The sequence below is a fragment of the Trichechus manatus genome, unplaced genomic scaffold (assembly GCF_000243295.1).
Source record: "Trichechus manatus latirostris isolate Lorelei unplaced genomic scaffold, TriManLat1.0 scaffold00118, whole genome shotgun sequence".
NCBI classification, from domain to species: Eukaryota; Metazoa; Chordata; class Mammalia; order Sirenia; family Trichechidae; genus Trichechus; species Trichechus manatus.
The window spans coordinates 5,967,539-5,985,246 of NW_004444054.1; the positions used below are offsets into that span (position 1 = coordinate 5,967,539).

The 17,708-nt window shown below is 37.2% G+C and overlaps 1 protein-coding gene across 1 annotated transcript in view; it reads right to left on the reverse strand.

Moving 5' to 3' along the window:
• The window catches only part of NALCN (sodium leak channel, non-selective), a 392,050-nt gene that overhangs the window by 206,696 nt on the left and 167,646 nt on the right, over window positions 1-17,708 (reverse strand). The window contains exon 11 of the mRNA XM_012557767.2: window positions 3,071-3,238. Coding sequence (XP_012413221.1) covers window positions 3,071-3,238 — 168 coding nt within the window. The remainder of the gene's footprint in view (window positions 1-3,070; window positions 3,239-17,708) is intronic.

Below are 17,708 nucleotides of genomic sequence, written 5' to 3' on the forward strand. Positions count from 1 at the left end.
CTTCCGTAAAGATTAAACCAAAAAAAAAACCAAACCCATCGCCATCGAGACAGTTCAGCCTTGGAAACCCTATGGAGCAGTTCTACTCTGTCCTACAGGGTTGCTATGCAACGGAATCGATTCAATAGCAATGGGTTTGGTTTTTGAATATATATTATATTGTACCCTTGCTAAATGAGGTATCAATATTTTTCTAAATTTCGCTAACTTAACAAGTTCATAAAAAAGGTATCTGGTGTTTTAATCGAGGAAGCTGGAAGTCATTACGCTGAGTGAATTTAGTCAGTCACAGAAGGACAAATATTGTATAAGACCACTATTATAAGAATTCAAGAAAAGGTTTAAACACAGAAGAAAACATTCTTTGATGCTTGTGAGGGTGGGGAGGGAGGGTGAGGGTTATTTACTAAGCAGAAAGTAGATAAGAATTATCTTAGGTGAGGGGAAGGACAGCACACACTATAGGGGAAGTCAGCACCACTGGACTAAACCAAAGCTAAGAAGTTTCCTGAATACAATCAAACACTTTGAGGGACAGGGTAGCAGGGGTAGGGGTTTGGGGACCATGCTTTCAGGGGGACATCTAGGTCTACTGGCATAACAAAGCTTATTAAGAAAATATTCTGCAACCTACTTTGGTGAGTGGCGGCTGGGGTCTTAAAAGCTTGCAAGCAGCCATCTAAGATGCATCAATTGGTCCCAACCACCTGGAGTAAAGGAGAATGAAGAACACCAAAGACACAAGGAAAGTAGTAGCCCAAGAGACAGAAAGGGCCACACTGACCAGAGACTTCATCTGCCTGAGACCGGAAGAACTAGATGGTGCCTGGCTAACACCAATGACCACCCTGACAGAGAACACAACAGGAGTCCTGGATGGAGCAGGAGAAATGTGGGGTGCAGAACTCAAATTCTAGTAAGAAGACCAGACTTAATGGTCTGACTGAGACTGGAGGAACCCCAGAAAGCATGGCCCCTGGATTCTCTATCAGCCCAGAACTAAAACAATTTCCAAGGCCAACTCTTCAGATAGGGATTGGACTGAACTGTGGGACATAAAGTGATACTCGTGAGGAGTGTGCCTCTTAGCTCAAGAAGATACAAGGGACTAAATGGGCAGCTTCTGTCCGGAGGTGAGATGGGAAGGCAGAGAAGGTTAGGAGCTGGTTGAATGGACATGGACAATCAGGGGTGGAAAGGAGAAGTGTGCTGTCACAGTATGGGGAGAGCAATTAGAGTCACATAACAATGTATGTATAAATTTTTGTATGGGAAAAAATATAAAAAAAAAGATATCTGATGTTTTAACTATCAGGCATATTTCCCATAATCATTTAAAATGATTCTCTAAAATAAGTACTAAATGCCCATGTTGGTCTTCAGAATTTAGACACTTGTGCCCAAGAGCGTACAATGATACAACCCTTTTGGAAAGCAGATTATATATAATAAGTTTTAAACACGTGTATCTCTCTTGTCCCAGCCACTTCACTATGACAACCAAGCCTCAGGATACAACCCAACAAACAACAGGGGATTTCCATCTGAAGACGTGGGAGGCAGTGAAATCTGAACCATGATAACCCGCTGTAGTTTCAATGTCCTTGGCTGTGATTACTTTCCATCTGTGTTTGTAGAGTATTCTTCGTTCTCGTGAATTATATTTTCATGCCTTCTCCTCCAGATGCCAGAAGTATTAGTTGCAAGTTGTGACCTGCCAGCTGAAGTTAATATTGTTCTGAAAACGGTAGCTTTGCTATCACTAATAAATAAAATCAAGAAATGGGAACACATTTATTTTAAGGATTTGAAATTCTATTTCTCTGAATTATGTCTTTATAATTCCTCTGCTACTTTATTGCCTATTTCTTAATGTCTATTAAGAAAACAATGCACATTCTGGTATTTCCATGATAAATTATATAAATGACCAATTTCAGTGAGAAAGATGACTGTATTTGAGATGTTTTTAACTCAGATATCAAATAGGAGACTTTATCATTTTGGCCAAAACTTTAACCAAACAATAAGCACATTGCTAGTATTGAACAATTACAAAGAAATTAACTAATAATTACTTTCATTTATTGAATAATTATAAAGGAGACATAAAAATGTCATATTTGAAGACATAAATATCCAATTATTATAAATAAAGTAAGAATTATAATATAGGTATTTAATCATCACAAAAAAGTAATAGGTAATTACAAATAATTAAAAATTTTTTGTTTTAAAAATCCAGAAATGACTAATTTTAATCCACAAACGTAAGTTTAAAAAATCCTTTTTATTTCTATTGTAAGCAAATACGTTTAGATTTATTGATAAGGGACATCTTCACTTGGAATTAAGTTCATATTTCCTACTATTTGCAATGTGTGCCCACATCTTGATGAAGTTTAAAATGTGTAACTGCCAACCTTTTGGTTAGCAGCCGAGTTCTTAACTACTGCGCCACCAGGGCTCCTTGTAACCATAGATACCTGATATCCATATGCTTATAAAATGTGTTATTTTAGAAACTGTGTATAAATTTAGAAACTGTATGTAAAATATCCCCATTACTGTGAATCTTCAAGAGTTTTTAAAACAATTGTTACAATTCACCAAGCCTAAAGATAAAACCCAACAAATAATGAGGGATTTACATCCAAAGATGTTGGCGGTATGGAAAGATGAATGACGATAACCCTCTGTGGTTTCTATATGCTTGGCTGCCACTGGCCCTATCTCAGGTTTATATTTACTATGTAGCTATTATACCAGTACCAGTTGCCCTAAAGTGGACACTTATTCCATGTGTGTCAGAGTAGATCTGTGCTCCATAGGGTTTTCAAGGGGTGATTTTTTGGAAGTAGATCACCAGGCCTTTCTTATGAGGTGCCTGGGTGAACTTAAACCTCCAACCTTTCCATTAGCACTCAAGTGCATTAATTATTTGTAGCACCTACAATTCCTTTGTCGTTATTACATACAATGATTACATATAGTTATTATAATATTGTGACTGGTATTTATCCTGAAAAGAAAAAAAATTCTAAAGACAAAGAGGCATTATTTGCATTACCTGAAAGTATGTGAATTGAGAATGATAAAGGTCTGGATAAACATGAAGAGTAGTTCCAATTACAAGCAGTAGTTCAAATTTGTGCAGCGATGAGCTAATATATCCAGTAAATCCCAGACACCAGATCTTCAGAAGGGCTTCCAAATCAAAAAGTACTGTAAAAGCCACCTAGAAGAATAAAGAGGCATTGAAGTTGGAATCCAAACTATAATTTATTTCAAAATATTTTATATATTTATTAGTGCATAAATTTCAGACACAATCATATAAACTCAGGGGCCCAAAAAAGGTCAAGAATGATAGTTTATAAAATACAGTTTTTGAAATGTACCAACTAGCATACTATATCTAAAGCAATGAAAAAAAAAGTCAAAATTTTTAATGTTTGTGAGTGGTATTATTTCTTTATTATCCACTAATTTGATATTATTTAAAAAAATTTCCATTTATAGAATTTCTGTATAAATAGAAAGTCCACATTTTTTGTATAATTTACATTTTCTAAAGATAAACTTTCTACAAAGCACATAAAACCAAAACTAAACCCTTTATATCAAGTTGATTCCCTCTCAAGGAGACCCCACGTGTGACAAAGTAGAACTGAGCTTCACTGAGTTTTTCTGAATGAAATCTTTACGGAAGCAGATCTCCAGGCCTTTCCTATGCAGCACCGCTGAGTGGGTTCCAACCACCAACCTTTTGATTAGTAGTGGAAAGCAATACATTTGTACCATCCAGGGACCTTCATAATGCACACAGTATACTATAAAACAGCTACTTACATATTTGTAACCATAATTAAAATATAGTTCATCCCTTTATGATCTGGGTCACAAGACAAGCAGAGAAATCAGGATTCTATAACAAGTAACAAGTAACCTGTGTGTATGTGCACATATGTGTACATAAATATATATTTTATATGTGTAAGTGTATGTATATGTGTGTGTGTGTACATATATATATATATATATATGTATATATATAAACATGTAAATTCAGGAGCCCTGGTGGTGCAGTGGTTACAGCTCTCAGCTGCTTACCAAAAGTTCAGTGGCTGGAACCCACCAGCTGCTCCACAGAAGAAAGACGTGGTAGTCAGTTTCCATAAAGGGTACAGCCTTGGAAACCCTATGGGGCAGTTCTACTCTGTCCTTTAGGGTTGCTATGAGTTGGAATTGACTCAGTGGCAGTGGGTTATGTATGGGTTATATGCAAAATCAACCTTTAGTCCATCATGTAAATTCTATAAATTTACTATTACGGATACCAATATTATAAAATACATGTGCAAAGATAGCATGTTTTTTCCTTTACCTGTCCTATGGTCAAGAATGCTCATTTTACAAAGAAGGTTGCAACTGAAATTAAAATGTGCAATGTAAGATTAACTTTTAATTGAAGAGCACAAGAGTGAGTGTTAGAATTAGTTATAACACATCCCTTTAAGAAGATACCATATGATTTATTGGGAGACAGAAATAAAAGAGAGCTATTTTCTGTAACTTCTCTTTATTCTAGGCCAATGTGGAATATCAGAAAGGATTTTCTTGCACTCATATTTGGAAAATATGGAGAAAAATAAGAGTTTTAATAATAGTACTTTTAGGAATGGGACATTAAAAGCATTGCAGATGGTTAATTTAGATGTGAAGAGGAAATTAGCAATACTTTGCAAATCTAGCACTTCTGTAGATCCAAGTTGCTTTTTAATTTTAATTGGCATATCCTTTTTTAAAAAAAATAAGAATTTAATACACTTTAACTGTGAAATAGTCCAAAGCACACAAAGAAACTGTTAATACCATCCCTGGCCCGCTTTTCCCAGGCGTTTAATGTTACACACTTTGTACATTCCCTCCTCAATTACCTCTACCCTCATCCAAACACATATATAACATAAATGGACCAGCACGTTATCTGCCACTCTGCTACTTGCTTTTTACACTTAGTAACAATCTTGGACATCCTCACAGAGGTATGTTTGGGTGTGTGTTTGGGGCGGGGAGCTGTTAGAGGGAGAATTTTGCCCCCGGGGGTCAAGTCCAAGGGAGCACCAGACGAAGGGGTTACTTACGGATTGCGTCAGGGCGCTCATTACCCTTGCTATGCCTCTGAGGTTAAGAGATACAAACCAGACCAAACCTGTTGCCCATAGTATTCACCGTTTAATTCAACCCTTCGCCCACAGATTCTGATTGAGTTCATTTTGCCTCTTCAAAAACAAGGCTGCAATATACTATTATCCTTATATAATATCAGGAGAATACTGATTTTGTATAAGACGGTATATCATTTATATCTATAAATACATCCTCAAACCTGGAATTGCTGGGGCAAAGGACAGCTTTAAATGTTTAAAATTTTAGAAGAATTGCGATTACTTTCAAAATGTTAGGATGAATACTTGCCTGTCGGCAATGCAGGCAAGTGTTTCTTATCCCGAATCTGCACCAGCGCCAGATGCGATCTGGCTTCCTGGTTGTTGCCCATCTGTTCATACGTGCTTCGGTCATTTAGATTTAATTTCTTTTAAAAATAAATTTTCTGTTCAGAACCTTGCCAGTTTTCTACTGTATTGTTTGTCTTTCTTATCAGCTTTTGGAGTTGTTGATATTAAAGACATTAATCTTTGTCTGCTATATGTGCTGCAAATATTTCTTCCCTTGTCAATACTTTTTTTTTTTTTTTTTAACCTCTGATGGTGTTAACTCTGTAACATTGTAAATTTTATATGGTCGCATATGTCTTTCTTAAGCTTAATGAGTTGTTTACTTTTACATTCAAAGTAAGATCTTAAAAGTATTAATATTGTCTTTATATTCAAGAACATGCTATGTTTTTCTATTTATTTGGATTATATTCTTTAATAAGATTTTCCCCCATATAGATCTTGTTTAGTTATAAAATTTATTTCTGAGGACTTAATATCTCAGTCACAAATTCAAATGCAATTTTTTTTTGCTATTATCATTTCCACCTAGTTAGTTCCAATAGAGAAAAGCTATTGATTTTTCTATACTGATCTTCTATACCCACCTTACTAGACTCTTTTATTAATTCTAACAGTTTTAATAAAGTATCCTCATTTTCACAGCAATATAGACATTTCATCTGCTAATGAAGATAAAATTTATTTCAAGATTTATTTTTGCAGCTAGCTGTATTATTGCACTAGCTGTAACAGTACAGTTGTAAAGAAGCATATTGAATAATGAGGTGTTAATAACAGGAATCCATAATTAATCCTTATTTTTAATGACAGAGTTTCTTCAGCAGTGAACATGTTGTATAATGATTGCAGTGAGCCTTGGTAAATAATTTCTACCATGTTTAAAAGCTTTCATTCTCTTCCTATTCTACGTACAGGGTTTTAACCTTCAATTTCTTGAGTCAATGAAAATATATGACAAGAACCCCATGATGCTGATGATTTATACATCCCTGGAATAACCCCTGGATGATAATGCTAACTTGCAAATATTATTTAATAATATTTATTATAATTTTTGGAGCTATTGTCATACACGAAATCAGTCTATAATTTTATTTTTTGTACTATCATTATCAGGTTTGGTTAAACTTGTGCTAGCATTATCAAATATATTGTGGAATTTTCTACCTTTTGTATGATTTTTAATGTTTTAAATAAAATAAGAATTATCTGATCTTTGAAAATAGGTAGACTCCATCAGGAAACCTCCATGGGCCCAATCCTCTTTGTATACGGCAAACCAAAAATTTCCCATCTTGTTCTGATAGGTTTCTTACCTCAACCATCAATTTGGTAGTTTATATTTTGCCAGGAAATCATCAATTTCCTTTATATTTTCAAGACCTTCATTTAGAGTACCTTTACCCAGAAAGGATTTGCTTTGGATCTGCAGGGGTATTGGAGGTGTCTTACAAAAATGACACCCTTGAAGTCAATTTCTTGGCTGAGGGTTTTCAAACCAGGAAAAGCAATGTGATTGTGAAGTCCAAGCCCCATGAGGGCAGGCTCAGGCTCAGGCTCAGGCGCAGGCTCAGGCTCATGCTTACACAGTTGCAGTAGAGACTTGGTCAAGGTCAATGTAATATGTTTAAAAAATGCATTTTGAGGGGTCTCCTTTGGCCTAAAATTATTTAATCTCAAAACAGTTTATAAACCAAAAGAGAAAGTTTATTAAATCTCACAACTATTCCATTTTCCTTTATGCCAAGTGAGGAAATCTCAATCTAGTTCAAAAATAACAAATATAAATTATACAATAGATCAAGAAATCAAACTTTGCATTTCATTACATAAGACTGATGCAAAAGACCTCTTTCAAGTGTTAAAAAGCAAAGATGTCACTGTAAGGACTGAAGTGCGCCTGACCCAAGCCGTGGTATTTTCAATCGCCTCATCTGCATGGGAGAGCTGGACAATGAACAAGGAAGACCGAAGGAGAATTAATGCCTTTGAAGTATGGTGTTGGCAAAGAATATTGACTATACCATGGACTGCCAGAAGAACAAAAAGATCTGTCTTGGAAGAAGTACAGCCAGAATGCTCCCTGGAAGCGAGGATGGTGAGACTTTGTCTCACTTACTTTGGACATGTTATCAGGAGGGACCAGTCCCTGGAAAAGGACATCACGCTTGGTAAAGTAGAGGGTCAGCGAAAAAGAGGAAGACCCTCAATGAGATGGACTGACACAGTGGCTGCAGTGATGGGCTCAAGCATAACAATGTGAGGATGGCATAGGACTGCGCAGTGTTTTGATCTGTGGTACATAGGGTTGCTATGAGTCAGAGCTGACTCGAAGGCATCTAACAACAAGAAAGATATACTTGGTCTTATGTTTCTTGCTTATTGTATGCCACTGCTATTTCATGTTTTAATCTTTTCTTATCTTTTCTGGTTTGGTCAAATTTTTGCTGATTTCTTTTCTCCCCTTATTAATTTGGACATTCTATGAGTCGATGGCACCCAACAACAACATGAAAACTCTGCTTTTCTAACCTACCAATCTAACTCCTGTCATATACTAACCTATGCTTTTTTATTATTACATCAAAACTGACTACTTACAAGCTTCCACACAGAGTTGCTTGTCTACTCATCCCTCATACCCCTACCAATCTGTAAACTTTATAGTACATTTCTATAATTTTACTCCCTACTGATATCGCGCCTCTACTCAAACCCTCGTTTTGCTGAGATAACTTACAATTTTAATTCTAGTGTCTTGAACTGTAATTATCTCTATTCTTTAAAAGGATCTCTGTTTAACGTTTTTATCATTTAGATCCAACACCCAACAATTTTCTCTGCTTTTCTTTTTCTCTTATCTACTCGTCTGGATTGTGGCTTTCGTATGATGTACCAGCTTTGGAGTAGTTTTCTCAAATAAATAGCAAAGGGTTGTATACTCTCTTAATCATTTCATACATGAAATGCATTTTTAACACAGATGAATAGTTTGGTTGGATAAAGATTCTTGAGTTAAAGTCCTTTTATCTCAGTGGTTTCTCTTTATATATATTGATTCACTGTCTTCTGCTTTCCAATATTATAGATGAAGTGTCCAATATACCATATGTTTCTCTTGCTTTTGTAGGTTCTTAAGTCCATTCAGAGGCTTAACAAGGTTTTTTCTTTATGCTTACAACCTAGGAAGTCACAAGAAATGCACAGGAATGGGTCTATTTTAATCTGTCTGAGGTTTAGTGAGCCCTTTCAATCTAAGTTCAGGGAAATTTTCTTCCCTCATTTATTACTTTTCTTCTGTCTGTTCCCCCTTGTCCACCAGGGACACCTATTATATCTATCTGGGTGGCTAGTCTCCTTTGTTTTTCCCTTGATAATTTCTACAAGTTATTTTTTCCACTTCATCTCTTACAGTAATAACAGCTTCTCGACAGTGATCATGCCATTTTCCCAGCTCACGTTTTGAAAGTTTAGATCAAAGTTTCAGAAGATTTTTTTGCACCATAATTAAATCTCCTTGAGACATTCAACCCAAAACAAAAACTACCGTCTCCTCCATGAATTCTTCTCGTTTGGGAAACTCCTGTACAAGATGCTCACCTTGGATTTCCCTTCTCAGTTTCTGAGTCTCCTTGTGTGATAATAATTTTTCTTTGCCTGCTCATTGCTCTATGTTTTCTGGTCTTCTATAGTTTCTTGGTTGGTGAAGAATACTGAAAATACTATGGGCTACCAGAAGAATGAACAAATCTGTCTTGGAAGAAGTACAGCAAGAATGCTCATTAGAAGTGGGGATCCTGAGACTTTGTCTTGCTTACTTTGGACATGTTATCAGGAGGGACCAATCCCTGGAGGATATCATGATGAGTAAAGAGGAAGACCTTCAAAGAGATGAACTGGCACAGTGGCTGCAACACTGGGCTGAAACATACCTACTATTTGAGGATGGCATAGGACCAGGCAACATTTCGTTGTTCTATATGTCATCACTATGATTCGGAGCCGACTCGATGGCACCTGACAACAACATGGTCTCTTCAGCAGTGGCAAATGAGGGGTGGTAGAGGGCATAGTGGTTTTCTTGTGGTGAATGACCTAAAAAAACATGGCCCCTTTGCTGAACATCAGGAGGAAGTGGCTCTGGTCAGGATTCCTCAGGAGCTAGTGGAGACTTTCCCAACTCTGGACCTGGAATTCAGCCTCCGGTAACGTTCCCTTCCGGGTTCATTGAGATCAGCAGGATTCTGTCAGATCACCCTGGAGCACAAGCAACAGGCTGGCAGATGCAATGCTTTTGCAAGGAGATTAAAAGATTTCTGCCTCCTAGGCAAGTAGCCCCAGGGAAACAGGGGCCCCAAGTCTTTGCTCCAAGTCTTAACAAGTGACATTTTCTTTCTATGACTGGTTTCTTAGTCTAGGCCTCAAAATAAGTACTTGTTTTCTACCCTAGAGCTCTTGGGGCACCTAGAAGAAACTGAGACTCAGACCCACCCAGAAGGTTTCACCCCCATGACCAATCTAGCTATTGTATTGGCAGAGGGAGTAGCAAGGAGCACCCACACCCCACATCTCCCTTAACCTGTATTTTCAGATTAAGGCTTTCATTTTAAATCAAGGAATGACAACCCAGTTAAAAGCGCCTTTCTTTTCTAAGTAAGAAACTAGTATTACTATATTTCAGTATATATTCAAACAGATTATTTCCTATTTAATTATACATAAACACAATTAATCATTTTACTAACTTTGCATTTGTTATAAAAAAGACAGATGGAATGATCTGTTTAAATGATCATACTTCATAGTAATATAGGCAGCTGGAATTATTTTTATTATTACTTGCTCTCTGGGAAAATCACATGCATTTCAAGGATACTAAAAGGTACTAAAAAAGATTTAGCTAACTATTATATAATTACATTTAAATATCTATATTTGCATTGATTTTCCTACTATAATTCCTGATTTCAGTTTCTCCTGGGATCACATACCTCACTTTTGACATAACTTGTTAATTTTTGTAAATAAACACTCTGGTTCTCTAAAGATACTATTAACTCCAAAGTAATAAAATTTTAAGGAAAAATTGTGGTTGTGTGCTGTCAAGTACATTCCGGCTCATAGCGTCCCTGTAGGACAGAGTAGAACGGCCCCATAGGGTTTCCAAGACTGTAATCTTTATTGAAGCAGAATGCCACATCTTTCTCCCATGGAGCAGCTGGTGGGTTGAACCGCTGACCTTATAATTAGAAGCTGAGGGCTTAACCATAGTGAAAGCTGGACAATGAATAAGGAAGACCAAAGTAGAATTGATGCCCTTGAATTATGGTGTTGGCAAAGAATCTTGAATGTACCATGGACTTCCAGAAGAATGAACAAATCTGTCTTGGAAGAAGCACAGCCAGAATGCTCCTTAGAAGTGAGGATAGTGAGACTTCATCTCATGTACTTTGGACATGTTTTCACGAGGGACCAGTCCCTGGAGAAGGACATTATGCTTGGTAAAGTAGAGAATCAACAAAAAAGAGGAAGATCCTGGGTGAGATGGATTGACACAGTAGCTGCAACAATGAGCTCAAACATAGCAATGATTGTGAGGAGCGCGCAGGCCAGGGCAGTGTTTCCTTCTGTTGTACACATGGTCGTTATGAGTAAGAACTGACTCAACAGCACCTAACAACACAACAACATCAGGGATGGTCTCCCAGGGCCCTTCCTCTGTCTCATACCCTTACAGTACATTACACCATTTGTGACTACTTACAAATTGAAGTTTATCTTTGTAAGAGTTAAAGCCAGATTTTTAAGAGTAAGAGTATATGAACCCGCCATAAATATTTTTGTCTCATTTCTTAGAAAAACTTGGAAACAATGCATCAAATAAGCAAAATATTTCTATTCTCTTAAAGTTTTTCTAAAGCAGTGTTTCCCAGACATTTTTTTCAAATTATCATCTCCCTAAGGAACTTTTAAAATATTTCTTTCCCAATTCCTCTCCATATGGAATTTTACTACTACAGATACATTGTGCATTTGTTTATATACTCTGCATATCTATGCTTTATACACAAAAAGAGTAAGATTTATTTTTCCCTCCCAGAACCAATTTTCACCCCCGGGAAGTGTTTTCACTGCTCTCCCCCTCCCCACCCCACTTTGGGAATACAGGCTTTACAGATATACTTGGTCTGATGTCACCATAGCAGATTTTAACTAATATCAGGAGATCTATGAGTTCTTTAAACATTACATTTTATTATTTCTTCTACAATTTTTTTAAGTTATATTAATGCATGTGCCATTTATTACATACTATAACTAACCATCTTTCCTCAAGAAAATTATCAATAATTGAATGCAGAGTTCAAAATTAAAGGATTCATTATTAGATTTTTTCTCAGGACAGCACATAGCTTTTAGAAAAGACCTTTTTTTTTTTTTTTAAGTGAAATGCGTGAGCAATTAATTTAAAATGCTTATTTTTCAAAGAATTTGTAATTGGATTTCTCAGGCTAGCAGGTAAAACAACAAGATGTCTGAACCTAAGGAGAAAAATAACTGAATGGAAAAATGACATGTTTAACGTCAATGGAACAGTGGAAATTTCTCTGCCCTTTTAATTCAATGAATAATGTATGAACACTAATAGGTGACAAATCATAAATGAGGTGATTGTCCCATGCAGGTGTATGAAGATAAAATGGTAGAGATACTGCCCATATGTAGAAAAATATTTGAAATATATTATTCAAGATTCGTATTGCAGTTTCTACCTCAAACTTTCAAAAATGCATAATGGATGTTCATGAGGAAATCAATACGTATTAATCACAAAAGAAGATTACAACACAAAACTCACAAGAAACTCAGTTCAGGCAACCTTCTTCCTCTAAACAAAACTCATATTCAGTAATTCCAAAAAAATGGTTGTGTGGATTATCCTAGATGTACCTGTTAATCACCAACCCTTACTCTGTAGTGTACCATCAGTATTCTATAGGATTAAGGAGCAGACTTTTGAGGTGGATGGTTCAATAGTCTAAGTTATCATTATTCTATTATTTGTTTTTTTTTTTTACCTAACAAGATACTTCCCCCATCCTTTAGAAACTCAAAGAAGTATTTTCAAAAGAAATCTATTTAATTAAAGTTCCACAAAAAGTGAAATTAAATTTAATGGTAACGTCAAAGACTGTTGCATATCAAGATGAACTGTTTTCTTAATTTGGTCATTTCTGGTGATTAATGAACTCATATACACTGTCAGCTTTTGTTGGATCTAAAATAAAGGGCTCTTTTACTTAATTTCATTTTTATAAAACATAAAACCAAATGGCTTCAGAGGAACACAGAAATTGCTTTTCTAGAAAAGGCAGCTTCTTGTCAAGATGCCACAATAAGTTCATGCTGCATGAAAGCCTTTCTGCTCCAAACACACAGTCATCATAGAAAAAACAGAAGACCAAAAAGACATCATGGGGTTTTAAACACGGTAAAGCTATACGTTGACCAGAAATGCAATAGAGATGCATGCTGGGTCAGGAAGAAGGTGATATTGGATCAAGTGTGCTTTCTGGAGGATCAGGTGCATGTAAAATGTCCCGGGTGAGGGGAGGACAAAAACCTTCATGGCTTGAAGACAGGGATTGGGATGGCTTTCTCCCTCTGCTCAGGAGAGAAGGCTGAAACCTACTGCCTGGCTATGGCTATAGGAAGCTGCAGGCCCAGAAAGAAGAGACCACACATAATCAGAGCATAACAAGGATCAGAAAAAGCTTCCTTCTGGACTGGTGACAAGTGACGTGATATTCCAATATCTTAGGTGGCCAGCAGCTTCCATATGACATTAAAAGACCTAGCTCTGGGTGAGGGACCAACGATATGGGTTAACCAAACCAAACTTTAAACCAAATCAAACCTGTTGCAGTCAAGTCGATTCCAACTCAGAGCGACCCTGTAGGACAGAGTAGAACGGCCTCATAGGGTTTCCAAGGCTGTAAATTTTTATGGAAGCTGACTGCCACATTTTTCTCCCGTGGAGCAGCTGGTAGGTTCGAACAGCCAATCCTTCAGTTAGCAGTCGAGTGCTTAACCCACAGTGTCACCAAGACTCCTCATGATATGAGTAGAAAAAAACAAACAAAAACCAAACCTGTTGCCATCGAGTCCATTTGGACTGAGAGCGACCCAACAGGACAGAGTAGAACTGCCCCACAGGGTTTCCAAGGAGCACCTGCTAGATTCAAACTGCCGCCCTTTTTGTTAGCAGTCATAGCTCTTAACGGCTATGCCACTAGGGTTTCTGATATGGGTAGAGGCAACTAGAATATCACTAAGAATTTACGGGTGATCAGAGGATGAGAGAGAGAAAAAACAAAATTTTCCATGCAAAATGAGCCTGCAAGCCAAAACTCTAGAAAGAAACAAACAAAAAAAACCAAACCCATTGCTTTGGAGTGGATTCTAACTCGTAACGATCCTATAGGACAGAGTAGAAATGCCCTCATAGAGTTTCCAAAGAGCATCTAGTGGATTTGAACTGCCCATCTTTTGGTCAGCAGCCATAGGTCTTAACCACTATGCCACCAGGGTTTCCAAAACTCTAGAAGTCATGAAAAAATCTAATGATAAACAATTTTAAAAAATCAGAATATGAAAAAATCTGAATGAGATTAACATACAAAAATCAATAACATCCCTTTATTACTAATAACCAATTAAAATGCAATAGAAAATATTCATAAAAGAAACTGTAGGATATCTAGGAATGCATTTAACAATAGATGTATAAAACCTATATAGAAAATTTGAAAATATTATTTTAAAACATTAAAGAAGATCTGAATAACTAGAGATATCCTTAATATCAATTAAGTCTCAGTAAAACTCATTAATTTTCATAATATAAAGCAAAAACAGCAAAGCTAAGAATAGATTTAAAAAAATCTTAAGAATACTAATATTAGTAAACTTGTTCTAACAAATATCAAGGCATTAGATACTAAGGGATATTATAAAAGATAGTATTTCAGACACTATGTTATCAACTAAAGGTTAGACACATAGACACACAAACCGGGGTGTCCAGAAACAGACTCATGCATATATATGCATGATGTATGACAGAGGTGGCACTACAAATGTGAGGAAAAAATGGACTTTTCAATGAATATTAGAGGGACAATTGGTTAAATACAGAAAAAAAAAGAAATTTGACTACTAGTCTCATTTCAGATACACTGAAGACTGAAATGTGAAAAGCATAACTTTAAAACTTAGAAGTGAATATGGGGATTATATCTTTAATGTCCTTGGAATGTACAAGACAAAAAGCACTAAACCAGAAATGAAAGACTTAAATCTTACAATATTAAAATGAATAATTTCTATGGAACGAAAGATAGCAAATGGAAGTTGAGACGAGCTTTAGATTGGGAGAAGACGTTTGCAATGCATATAACCATGTAACAAAAAAGCAATTAGCATTTAGATTTGAACAGGCAAATTCACAGAAGAGGAATCCAGGACCAGGAGAATGTGGCGGGAAAAAAAAAGTCAAAGCTCCATGGTGATCAGGAAAGTATGTATTTCAATGATAACGAGCAGTTCTATCAGATTGATAAAAAATTGAAAATCCTGAATGTAAATAATTTAGCATAAAATAGGGTGCTCATATCCTGGTAGGAATATAAATTGGTAAAAGCACTCTGAGATGCGTTTTAGCAATACCTAGTAATGTTATATCATACCGGATAATGTCTTAAGACTCTTTCAGCTCTAAACAACTTATGGAAGTAGAGAGGTCCCTGGAGTCACAAACCTATGACCCTGCCTTTTTCACTTTATTCACTTCCGATTTTTCATCACCAAGCACAACTGGCACGTAAAAAAAGGGCATTAGGTATGCCTACTTCTCTGCTCTCTCTGTCTTGATAATGGACAAGATGAAGAATTTTATATTTATGTGACATCTTTATAAGGAGACTCTGTATTTATTTGGAACAAATGGTTTGGAGCATGAGATCCTATGAAAGTGTTCATGTAACAGTGGATGATGATAAAGCTACTGCTGAGGAGTTTAGATCCTCTTAATAGCAGTGCCTTTTGTTTTGCCGAGCAAAGAACAAGTGCGGCATGCAAGTCCGGGTGCGGAGTAGAATTGCTGTTCATGAAGGAGGCGAAAGAGCTGCCTGCCTGGGTGCTGCCTGGGGAGAGATGTGGGTGGGAGTGAAAAGGAGAGACAGCCTTGGGAAAAGAGACATTTCTTAGTGGAGAGTTCTCGTTAATTGACTGTGGGGTATGTAGCACAGATTCTCTCTTCTTTCCCTCTCTGGCTTCATCTGTAAAAGGGACTTAGGTGCCCTTGAGTCGATATTGACTCACAGTGACCCCATGAGACAGAGCAGAACTGCCCCATAGGGTTTTCTCATCTGTAATCTTTACGGAAGTAGAACGCCTGGTCTTTTTCCCATAGAGCCAATGGGTGCATTCGCGCCACCAACCTTTCAGTTAGCAGCCAAGTGCTTAACTGTTTGTGCCACTAGGCTCTCTAAAACTTAACACCAGGAACTGGGAAGAGGGGCTGAGCTCTGTATTCAGGTAAGATCACAGGAAATCACAGAGCATACCTGGGGACAGTGCCCTGTAGAACAAACAAAACTGACTTTGGCCCATAAAATTGGCTGTCCTCTCTGTTAGAGCTGCTGCCTTCATTGTTGTCTCTCCCACTAATTTCTGCGTTTCTTAAAATAGGAATTTTTAAAAAATTGTAATTCCCTATGTATAGCACTGTGCTGATAAATTTTTTTTATTGTTGTAATTAAATGAAGTTTACATTTCAAGTTAGTCTCCCATAAAAAATTTTTTACATACATTGTTATGAGACCCTAATTGCTCACCCCATTCTGTGACAGCACACTCCTCCTTTTTGCCCCTGATTCCCCATGACCATTCAACCAGCTCATAACCCTCTCTGCCTTCCCATCTCACCTCTGGACAGAAGCTGCTCCATTGGTCTCTTGTATTTACTTGACTAAGAGGCACACTCTTGATGAGTATCACTTTATGTCCCACAGTCCAGTCCGATCCCTGTCTGAAGAGTTGGCCTCAGAAATAGTTTTAGTTCTGGGCTGATAGAGAGTCCAGGGGCCATACCTTCTGGGGCACCTCCAGTCTCAGTCAGACCATTAAGTCTGGTCTTCTTACTAGAATTTGAGTTCTGCACCCCATCCTTCTACTGCTCCATCAGGGACGCTCTGTGGTGTTCCCTGCCAGGATGTTCACTGGTGGTAGTTGGGCACCATCTAGTTCTTCTGGTCTCAGGCTGATGAAGTCTCTGGTTTATGTGGCCCTTTCTGTCTTTTGGGCTAACACTTTCCTTGTGTCTTTGGTGTTCTTCGTTCTCTTTTACTCCAAGTGGCTGGGACCAATTGATGCAGCTTAGATGGCTGCTTGCAAGCTTTTAAGACCCCAGATGCCACTCACCAAAGTAGGATGCAGAATATTTTCTTAATAAGTTTTGTTATGCCAGTTGACCTAGATGTTCCCTGAAAGCATGGTCCCCAGACCCCTACCCCTGCTACTCTGTCTCTCAAAGTATTTGATTGTATTCAGGAAACTTCTTAGCTTTGACTTAGTCCAGTTGTGCTGACTTCCCCTGTAGTGTGTGCTGTCCTTCCCTTCACCTAATCTACTATCTAGTTAGTGAATAACCCTCACCCTCCCTCCCCACCCCTGTAACCATCAAAGAATGTTTTCCTCTATGTTGAAACCTTTTCGTGAGTTCTTATAATAGTGGTCTTATACAGTATTTGTCCTTCTGTGACTGACTAAATTCACTCAGCAATCAGTTCTAGCTTCCACCATATTATACGTAGTTTCACAGCTTCATCGTTGTTCTTTATCCTTGTCTAATATTCCATTGTGTGGATATACCATAAGTTGTTTATCCATTCTTCCATTGATGGGCACCTAGGTTGCTTCCACGTTTTTGCTATTGTGAACAGTGCTGCAATGAACATGGGTGTGCATATATCTATTTGTGTGATGGCTCTTATTTCTCTAGGATATATTCCAAGGAGCGGGATAGCTGGATCGTATGGTACTTCTATTTCTAGCTTTTTAAGGAAGCACCAAATCGATTTCCAAAGTGGTTGTAACATTTTACATTCCCACCAATAGTGT